Here is a 10,463-nt window from a genome sequence, read left to right as displayed (position 1 = left end):
ATGCAGGAGATCCAGGTTCGATGCCTGGGTTGGGAAGATCCCCTGGAGAAGGGAATGGCTACCCATTCTAGTATTCTTGCCTGGGAAATCACATGGACAGAAGAGCCTGGTGGGCTATCGTGCATGGGGTTGCATAGAGTCAGCTAACAAACAAACAATATGTCCTTTTGACTCACCTCCATTATTGGGCTTCGTCTTTCCTTCCTTCCTCTCTCTCTCCTTTCCTTCCTTCTTTGCCTTCTTTCTTAACTTTCCTTACTTTTTGGCACTGCAGGATGCTCCAGACTCACTTTGTGTATTTCTGGCCCTAGTTCTAGAATCAGCCACTTTCCCAAAGATCCCTGCTTCCTTTCATTGAAGAATGATATTAGAAACCAAGACCTGGATTCTTAGCTGTGTTCGTTGCTACTGAGATGTCATTGTTTCTGGGCCTACTCACTGCTGACAGAGCTAGGTAATACATGTGTGAATACTAACCTTGTATATATATTGATATGAGTACTCATTTTTTTTCTTTTTTAAAAAAAATCTAATAGTCATTTGTTATTTATTTGGCTGCACTCGGTCTTTGTTGCAGCATGTGGGATCTTTAGTTGTGGAACGCGAGCTCTTAGTCGCAGTATATGGGAACTCATTCCTTAACCAAGACCAAACCCGGGCCCCCTACACTGGGAGCACAAAGTCATAGCCACTGAACCACCATGGAAGTCTCAGTACTCGATTCCTTTTTATTGCAGAATAATATTCCATTGCATAGATATACTACATTTTATTCATCCATTAATCAGTTCAGAGGCAATTAGGTTGTTTCCACTTTTGGGCTGTTATGAATAATGCCTCTGTGAACATTAGTGCACACATTTTTGTGTGAACATATGTTTTTGTTAGCCCTAGGAGTAGAATTTCTGGGCCATATTGTAACTTGATATTTAACTTTTTGAAGAACTGTCAGTCTGTTTTTCAAAGTGGCTTTACCACTTTACATTCCCTCCAGCATTATATAAGGATTCAAATTCTTCACATCCTCAGCAACACTTGTTAGTGCCTATCTTTAAAGAATTATGACAGCCATCCTAGTTGACATGAAGTAGTATCTCATCATGGTTTTGATTTGATGCCCTCAATGACTAATGACGTTGAGCATTTTTCTATGTGCTTGTTGCCTATTTGTATATTCCCTTTGGAAAAAACTATTCACGTCCTTTGCCCATTTTTAATTGGGTAATTTGGAGGTTTTTTTATTATTGAGTTTTAAGTCTTTATACAGTCTAGATATAATTCCTTTATCAGATATATGATTGGCACATATTTCTTCCTATTCTGTGGGTTTTCTCTTCACTTTGCTGATGCTTGCAAGCAAAACTGTTTAATCTTGATGAAGTCTAGCTTATTATTTTATTTTGTGTTTATGCTTTTGGTGTCACATGATCCATTCATTTTTAATGGTGATCTTTTATTTCGCCTTCTTTCTATAGCAAGGCCTCAGCAATGAGAAACATCCCTTGTGGTGGTGGGAAATACAGAATTTGACCAGAAAGCACTAGCTCCTCCCTGAAGAGTCAACAGAGGCTCCTAAGGAAGGTGATAATCATCACTAACACATACTGCACAAGGCTGAGTGCCAGCCACTGTGCTCAGCGCTCAAAGCATCTTTTTTTTTTGAACCCTCAGAACAAGCCAGAGACATTATTGTTCCCACTTGAAGCTCCGTGTAAATGGTGTCCTCAAGAGCCTACAGCTGGTAACGGATGGAGCCAAGGTGACAGATTCACTCTTGATGATTTTCACAGGCTTGCACTCATCCTGTTAGTTTCAAGTTCCCAGAGCCCCTATTCCTTAAACACACCGTAAACACTCCACATGTATTTTTGAGAGCCTCATAAGGAACAGGCATTGTGCTCAGTATTTGTGAACAAACCAGGGACTGTCTTTGCCCTCAAGGAACTTACAGACTAGGAGCGAGACTAGTGATTGGCAGGATCACACAAATAAATGTAAAATGACCACTGGTATCAAGGCTGGGAAGAGGGCCCAGTGTTGTGAGAGTTTAAAACAGGACACCTGTCTTGTTCTAGAGGAGAGCTTCATGGACACCTTCACCAGAAGAGATGTTTGAACTGAGACCTTGCAGACAACATTGGACCATTTGAGGGAAGAGTTTGGGGCAGAACATTCCAGGAAAAGGGAACAGCACATTCAAAAGCACTGGGGTAGGGAAGAATTTATGTACTTTTACTAGTAGATTTTTTTAATTGTCAAGAAATCTGCGCTTGATATGGAGATTTGGGGGAATCTTGCCAATGCAAGATGAAAAGCGTACTGTGCATAATAAGGGCTTCCCTGGTGGCTCAGACAGTAAAGAATCCGCCTGCAGTAAGGGAGACCTGGGTTGGATCCCTGGTTTGGGAAGATCCCCTGGAGGAGGGCAAGGCAACCCACTCCAGTATTCTTGCCTGGAGAATCCCATGGACAGAGGAGCTTGGAGGGCTACAGTCCATGGGGTCACAAAGAGTCGGACATGACTGAGCGACTAAGCACAGCACAGTGCATAATACTCTGTATCTGAGAAAATTACTGGACTTCAAAATTTATTTAGATATGAAACCATCAGGAACCATGATTTATTCAACAAACACTTCTCAGGGGGATCCTGAGGTGGGAGTGGGGGAGGTGGGGGTTGGAGGAGAGAGGCATAGGAGGACACAGCATTGATCAGGCAATAAGAAGTCACCAGAAGGTTATGAAGAAAGGAAGTGACACTGATAGGATTTCTGTTTGAAAAGTCGATGGGACACTCTGGGGAGAGTGGATTGGTGAGGAGCACAGTGGATGCAGGGAAAACAGGTAGGAGGCCATTGCAGTGGTCCAGCAAGCAGTGATGGTGGTGTGGATGAAGATGGCAGTGATGGGGAGAAGGGACACAACTGACCGTGTTTGTTCATTCGGCCGTGTGGGTGCCAGTTGGGTGCTCACCTAGCCCCTCCTCTCCTGGCCCAGGACACACCCCGTGGGCTTGCTCTGAACCCCGCCCCCTCCCAAGAGGGCAGTGAATTGCAGGCTCCTGGGTTTATGCGCTTTCTGGTTCCTCAATGGCCCCTGCTTCCCGCCGTCCAAGCTGTTCAGCTTGGCTCCCAAGGAGGTCTTTTTCTCCAGTGAGTGGGCCCGAAGAATGACAGAGCCGTCACTAATCTGCTCCTGCTCCCGCTGACTGATGAGGGCGCTTGGCAGGGGGTTGCTCTGCTGTGTTCATTGCAGCCCCCAACCTGGAGGAGAGCTGGAGAATTACTGCTGCTGAGGCTCCCGACCCCCCTCACCCCAAACAAACGAAGGGAAAGCTTGAACTTTCTTCTTTCACAAGGAGACAGTCTTCTGTATTTGCGACTGGGAGAGAATATATTTTGAAGGTGACTTTTCTGATGATAACAGGGACACAGTCCTATCAGAGAAAATTGAAGTACAGATAAATAGAAGGAAGACTAACCAGTATTCAGTAATACTACCCTGCATTTTTGTCTGTTTTCCCACTCATATATACTTCAGTAGGTCACACGTACTGAATATACTTTTGAGCATCTTGCTCTTTTCGATCTGTTTTAAGCGTTTTCTTGTGTCATGGAAATCTCTCCCGGCACAATTTTTAATATCTGCAAAGTAGTCTTTTGGGGGGAAAGTTACTTTACATAACCTTTTCCTATCTGTTGAACAGTTGGGTTGGGTGTAACTTTTACTATCGCAAGTAGGTCTGTGATGAATGTCTTTGTTTATAAATCTATACCTGCATTTTGGATGCCCTCAACCCCTATAGATTTCTAGACAGGAGATTAATGAGGGGAGAGATACAGACAAGCCAGGAAAGAACATCTCCATTAGGATAATTCCCATCAAAAGATAACTCTGCTCCTGTCAGGAGACGCCAAAGATGGACTGTGTTTTTCCCTCTGTAAGGACCCGATGCGCCCATCACTTCACCATTCGCCAAGCATTGGCCACTAGGTATCTGTATGTCAGGAATTACATCTTTTCTCTAGAGACCCTGCTGGATTAAGGGCTTGAGAGGCAGCTGGAGCTGGAATTTCATCAGTTGCTCTCCATCCTGTGGCAGAGTCAGGCGTCCACCAGGCCTGGGAGTCTGGTTCCCCCGGTGCAGCCAGAGAACCAGCTAAGCAACGTTGAGCGCTGTCACTTCCCCTGCAGGGGCCAGTTTTCTCATGTGTAAAACAAGCCCCCAAAGGCAGGAGTTGGGGCTTGACCAGATTTTGTTATTGTTGCCGTTTCAGCCTCAGAGCCCTTATTTCAAATCAAATTTTACCAGATCCCTAAGCTAGAAAGCAGATTGAGGGGCAACTGTCCCCGGAGACGTAGGGGAGGAGTGGAAGAAGGTGGGGGGCAGTGTTGCGCCAGTCTGGGAACTCTGGCCCAGGAGATGGAAGTTGCACTCCAGTGCAGTTCTCTCCCCTGTGGCTGAAGTTAAAAAACAATTATCTTTCATCTATATTTAAATCCTCCAAATGTGCTGATTGATGAAATCCTTTCTCTTAAAGGCAATTTGGAAATCGGACAAAGTAGAGCACAAAGCCGTGGATGTTTAGGGGGGGGGGCCAGTAGTGTGTGAGACCGGTTGAAAGGGTGACCCTGGCACTTCTAAGAAGGCAGCAGCACAATGGACTCTTGGAAAGAAGCGGTGTCAGTTTATTCCCGCGTTGGCACCGCCCCCTCAGTGGGGCGGAATTGCTTGTTTTCAACCCTCCCTGGCCCGGAGTCTTTCAGACCAAACTTGGGTCCACAATTGCTAGCAATTTGAACCCAGAGTAACCGACGGACAGGTATTTTTACGGACGCCCAAACACTGTGAAAGATACGAATGGGGGGTGGATTTGACCAGAGAGTTGCCTCCAGCCCCTCCCCCTCCCCGAACGCGGAGCGCGGGTGGCGGAGGACCTGGTAGCCTGGGACCCTGCTCTCCAGTCACGGCAGCAAGGCTGGCAGCGCGGACCCGCTCGGCGGGGCCCGGGATCCGTGGGACGGGAAGGGGAGCGAGTGGTAGTGAGGCCTCGCCACACCGGACGCAGCAGGCGCCCGGGAGGAGCACCGGGTGGAGGGCGATGAGCCGGGGTCGGTGCATCACGGCCGGGAGCCCTCCCACCCCATGCGGCACCGTCGGGGGAGGCCAGTGCCAGCGCCTGCGGGGGAGGGGTGGTGCCGCCTTCCCAGGAAGACCAGACCTTTCTCGGAGAGGCGTGGTGAGCTTAAGTCTCCGGGATCCGCAGTGGTGTGTAAAAAGCGGGCACGACCCCCGAAGCCGCAGAAAGCCCCCGCCCCTCCTCCACCCCCCTGCCCCGCCCCCGCGAAGCCCGCCCCGGCTCGCAGGTGAATGGTCAGCCCGCACAAAGGAAGCCGGCTGGAAATGTGGAATTCGGACCAATTTAACGAGAGTTCCTGTCGCCTCGAGTCCAGCAGACCTCAAGCAAAGAAACCTGTGGTCAGGAGTGGACGAGGATAAAACACAGTACACCAAGCCGCGCTTACTGGAAAGCCCGAGTTTAGTTATTCTGGGATAGCGAGGTAACAGGATTAGAGGGATTAAGGAAATCACCTCAAACAGATGAGGAGGGGGTAAAAAAACACTGGTTCTATTTGTTTTCTTCCTAGGCCCCAAACAGATTCACTGGGGCCGAGTGGCCAGGCGCGAAACCAAAGGCCTTTCGGGGGGCACAGTGGAATGCCCAAGGGCAAGGATGCAGGGAGAATGGGGGGGAGGGAGGGAGTCGAAAACTAGCTAGAGGCTCAGGTTGAGAGGGAGCCTCTTCTAGAAAACCAGTCAGTGGGCTGGGTTGACAAGTCAAAAAGAGAAAGCCATCGGAGGAGTCTCAGAGATCTTTGCAAAAATCTAAGGTGGGCTGTTGAAAACCACACCTTCCAGCGTTGAATGCTGGCTCCGCCGCTTCAGCCACCGCGGCTGAAATGTACTCGTTTCCTGCCAGGGAGTCCTGAACTATTTCTGTTGAATAGGCTGAGATTTCCGAAGGGTTTTCGTTTTGTAAATTGTTCGACTTGGCTCGAGTGTTTTCCCGCCCCAGTGCACAAAGGTAAATGTGCCCCCTTTCAAGGCCAGTTTCCGTGGCCGCCGCCGCCGCCGCGATCAACAAGTGCGTGGCCGCGGGGTGCTAGCCTCCGCCTGAGTGTGCTCGCTCCCGGAAAGACAAATCGCTTTCTCCTTGGAGTTTCAGTTGAAAATACCGGGAGACGCCGTGTTTGCGATCACCAGTAGTTACGGAGGAAACCGTTCCAGGTCACGCTCGTCTCCCCCCAGGCGCCTCACCCCCGGCCCCGGGACCGGACCACGGTCGCAGTACCGAGGACTGGTTCCCTCCCTAACCCGCACCTAAAGTTTCAGGCCCGCAAAATTACCAGGACTCCATTATGTTGGTTATAAAATTTATTGATCTCTCATTTAGGAACTGAGTAAAACCTTGAAAACCCTGAAACAAAATAGCCCCTTAGCCCTACCACCCAAACGAAATCCACATACATTAGCGCGACGAAATATCAAACAGATCACGGCAGAAATCACCAACTCAACAGCTTAAATGCGGACTGGACAGAAAGCTGTCCCGTGGCCAGGGGCGGCGAGGCGGGAGACATACGCACACCTGGCTATAAATTAACATCGGCCTTGGCTGCCGCGCCGCGGCGGTCAGATCTCCCCCCCCCCCCGAGCCCACGAGGAAAACAGATGCAACGCGACTGGGGGAGGAGGCGTTGCAGTTCTCAGGCCAGCCTCACCCGAGTCCGTTTGTCCCATTCACTCACTCCTCGCCTAACAGCAAACTAATGAGACAACATTTTCAAACGCAACAGAAAAACCCAGGAACCCGGGAGGAGGAGGAGGAGGAGGTGGGGGGCGGCTTTTTCTTGGCAAACAACACAGCGGATTCCCAGCCTACAGAAGGGGAAGGGAGGGAAGGCGGCGAGGGGCCGGCGAGCTCGAGAAAGTCCCATTTCCGCCGCTCCGGACTCCTTTCTGCTTTTGTACAAACCCCGACAGCAACAGCCAAACTTTCCGTCCTCCCCATCATCGGTACAAGGCAACAGTCCCAGGCAAGCAAAGCTAAACAACAAGGTGCCCCCACTCGGGGGTGCAGGGGCGGGGTGGGGCGGAGTGGCGGCGAGCGGCGGCGGGCGCTCAGATGTGGGTCAGCGGCACCGTGCCGTTGACGGCAGTCCCGGCGCCCTGGTAGTGCTGGTGCACGCTGTGCAGGCGGCCGCCCGGCAGCGGCGAGGCGGCGTCCGCCGCGTCCCCGCTGGGCGGCAGGTACATGCTGATCATGTCGCGCAGGTCGCCGAGGCACGCGCGCTGCGAGTGCGATGCGATGGCGGGCTGCGGCGAGCTGGGCTCCGTCTTCATCACCGTGCCCATGGGGCCCAGGCTCATGGCGGCGGCGGCGGCGGCCGCGGGTTGTTGCCCATAGGCGGCGGCCGCGGCGGCGGCGGCGGAGGGCGCCATGCTTCCGTAGCCCGAGGCGGCGGCCGCGGCGGCCGCGGCGTTCATGTAGCTCTGGGCCCCGGGCGGCATCATGGGGCTGTACTGCAGGCCGGTCATGTCGTAGCGGTGCATCTGCGGCAGCGCGGGTGGCGGCGGCGGGCTGCTCATGGTCGCGGGCGGCGCGTAGCCCAGCTGCTCCGGCACCAGCGAGTACGCGCCGTTGGCCCAGCCGTTCACGTGTGTGTACGTGTCCAGGCGCTGGCCCACGCCCACCGGGCTGCTGGCGGCCGCCGCGGCGGCCGCGGCAGCGGCGGCGGCCGCGGCGCCGGGGGGCAGCAGGCCGCCGGGCAGGGAGTACTTGTCCTTCTTGAGTAGCGTCTTGGTCTTGCGGCGCGGCCGGTACTTGTAGTCCGGGTACTCTTTCATGTGCACCGCGCGCAGCCGCTTGGCCTCGTCGATGAACGGCCGCTTCTCGGCGTCCGTCAGCAGTTTCCAGTCGGCGCCCAAGCGCTTGCTGATCTCGGAGTTGTGCATCTTGGGGTTCTCCAAGGCCATCTTGCGCCGCTGCCCGCGGGACCACACCATGAAGGCGTTCATGGGCCGCTTCACGCGGTCCTGATCGCTGCCCCCGCCGCCGCCGCCCCCGCCCCCGCCGCCGCCCCCCCCACCGCTCGCGCCCCCGCTGCTGCCGCCGCCTGCGTTCGCGCCGCCGCCGGCGTTCGCACTATTCTTGCCTGCGCCGCCAGGGGCTGCCGGGCCGCCGGCGCCTGCCGCTGGGGTGGGTGGCCCCACGGGGTTCTTGAGTTCAGTCTCCAGCAGGCTGTACATGGCCGGGGCGGGAAGAAGGTGCGCCAGGGTGGCGGGAGGAGAAGGCGCTCCTGGCGCTGGAGCGGCCACGGTGAAAAGGCCCGGGGACTCCGTCGGAGAGGCGCTTGGGGGCCGCTGGGCCCGCGGGTCGGACGGGAAGGGCAGGCTGGCCGCAGTGGTCCGCGCCAAGTCAGCGGGATCCAGCAGGCTGCTGGCACGTGATGCGTGGTCTCGGGCAGGTCGCATTCGCAGTCTGGTCGGGCGCTCGCCGGGCCACTTATATACCTGCTCGGATCCCCCGGGGTGGGGGCTCGGTCCGCCCCTCGCCACCAGGAGGCCCGGTGATTGACAGGCTTGCAGTGATGCGCCCTGGCCAATCATCACGGAGCCCTTGTTCGGCCAGGCTGGAAAAAAAAAAAAAGTTCGGGGAGTCCTTTCGTTCACCCCAACGCCTCTCTGGGGCCTGGTGACGTGATGAGAGTTATTCAGGAGGCGGGAGTCCCGGACAGCCGCTCAGAGACCACCAATTAGGGTCTGAAAAAGTTTGAAAGAACGAAACTCGAGGAGGTGACTGAGGGGGGAGGGCGGCGCGAGCCGGTTTGGAGGGAGGGGGCAGGGGGGCGCCCACGGGGTTCCAAAAACAACTTTGTCAAGGTCGGGGGGCGTCTGGTCCCAGGGCCACCCTGCACAGCTTCCCGCTGTCTGTGTGGAGGTACTCCGACCGCTTCTGCTGCCAACGCTAAGGGACACAGGACATCGCCAGCTACCCAGGAGGCCTTGGAGACTCGGGACGCAGTGGAGGTACCCCAGGGCTGCAGCTCCGAGAAGCCCTCCCTGGAATCGGCCCCGTTCCGGTGGGACCCTCTGCCGGGAAGCCCCGGGCCAGCGTGCCCAGCACTGAGCGGGGGTCAGGTAGCGGGGATCGGGAGACAGGCTTCGGAACCGCGGGGCACACTGGGGCTGCGAGCTTTCGGTGGTTTGCCTGGTGCCCGGGCCGGGCCGAGACGCTCCCATGCGGTGGTGCGGGAAGTGTTTGGGGGAGGGGGGCGGAGGGGTGAACCGGCCTCGGTTCTCTCCTCCGGGCCCCCGTTTAGCGGCCCCTTTTTGTCTCTGCTCTCTGGCCATTTCGGTTTTTCCAGTCCGATGCCCCTAAGGGGGAGGGTCGGGCCCCTTGGAAAATCCGTTTTCATGGCAACACAGAGCCTCTCCAAGTGAAAGAAAAGTTTCTTGAAGGGGGGGGGACGGTGGCCCGAGAGGAGCCGAGGCCATCCTCGGGGCGCCCCCTCCACCGGCCGCGCACCTGCCGGGACCACTGAGCGCTGCTCTCGCCGCGCAGCCGCGCCGCCTCCCCGGGGAGCAGGCGCTGCTAACGGATGCCGTCCTCCTTTTTTTTTTTTTTAATAGTCTTCCCGACTGGAGCCTCGAGACTAGGAGCGCCACACTCAACCGCCTGTCGGGGTTGTCTGCCAAAGAATAGCTGCGCGGGGAAGCCCGGCTGCGGGTAGCTGGCACCCCGACTATCGCCGCCTCCAGCCCAAGCTAGTGGCTCAGCGTTTGCAACTCCCGGAGACGCCCGAGGCGACCGGTGGGAAGGAAAAGCCAAGCCTGGGCAGAGGTGGCAGAGAATGAAATAACTGTTCCCACGGTGTGGCCCACCAACCCCCTAGCCTCGTGGAAAGATGGGGAACCCAAAGAAAGGCATATATCCTCAGTGTGAAAAAAACCCAAAAAACCAAAACAAAAACAGCTCCAAACCGAGGTTTTTAGCTCCTTAGTGCTAATGCAAGACCCTGCGATCCTGGGAAGCCTGCGTGCCAGGAGCTTGCTTCCCCGTTTCTTGCACAAATTATAAAGTAACCCGCTGTGGCTTGGGGGACGCAGAGCAGGCCAGCCCGCCCTGGGGCCCGCGGACCGCTAGCACCAGAATCCCGCCCAGCAGCAACGTCTCCTGGAAGTTTGGGGTCTCGAAATCCGCCCCTTAAGTTTGGGTTCCACCTGGTTCTGTTGCTCTTCTGGGCGGAAGGAGGCGAACGTATACACAGTCAAGGGCTGCTGCGATCGTTTGAATGGTTGTACGCATTTAGGGTTTTGAAGTGAACTATGTGGAACGGTTCTGTGTATGAGACGTGTGTGTGCGTGTGTGCACGCCCGTGCACGCGCGCACGGGTATGTG

At 55.1% G+C, this 10,463-nt stretch overlaps 1 protein-coding gene across 2 annotated transcripts; it reads right to left on the bottom strand.

Annotated features, from left to right (window-relative positions):
• Nucleotides 1-7,183: 7,183 nt before the first annotated feature.
• SOX3 (SRY-box transcription factor 3) lies at nt 7,184-8,536 on the bottom strand. 2 transcript variants are annotated; one of them, XM_081566359.1, is made up of 2 exons: nt 8,257-8,311; nt 7,184-8,154 (listed from the first exon to the last, which is right to left on the bottom strand). In XM_081566359.1, the coding sequence occupies exons 1-2, from the start codon at nt 8,309-8,311 to the stop codon at nt 7,184-7,186; spliced, it is 1,026 nt and encodes a 341-aa protein (XP_081422485.1). The 2 variants fall into 2 exon arrangements, with proteins under 2 accessions (XP_081422485.1, XP_081422484.1); XM_081566358.1 differs by having other exon boundaries at nt 7,184-8,536.
• Between the last annotated feature and the right edge of the window lie 1,927 nt (nt 8,537-10,463).

The sequence above is a fragment of the Giraffa tippelskirchi genome, chromosome X (genome assembly GCF_054371585.1).
Source record: "Giraffa tippelskirchi isolate mGirTip1 chromosome X, T2T-mGirTip1v1.2.pri, whole genome shotgun sequence".
Taxonomy (NCBI): domain Eukaryota; kingdom Metazoa; phylum Chordata; class Mammalia; order Artiodactyla; family Giraffidae; genus Giraffa; species Giraffa tippelskirchi.
Note: the sequence above shows the minus strand (reverse complement) of the source record. Positions and strands in the feature narration are given on the sequence as shown.

What these genes read in the sequence shown, in the direction of transcription:
- SOX3 (XM_081566358.1), bottom strand. Translation starts at nt 8,536, where the DNA reads ATGCGACCTGCCCGAGACCACGCATCACGTGCCAGCAGCCTGCTGGAT.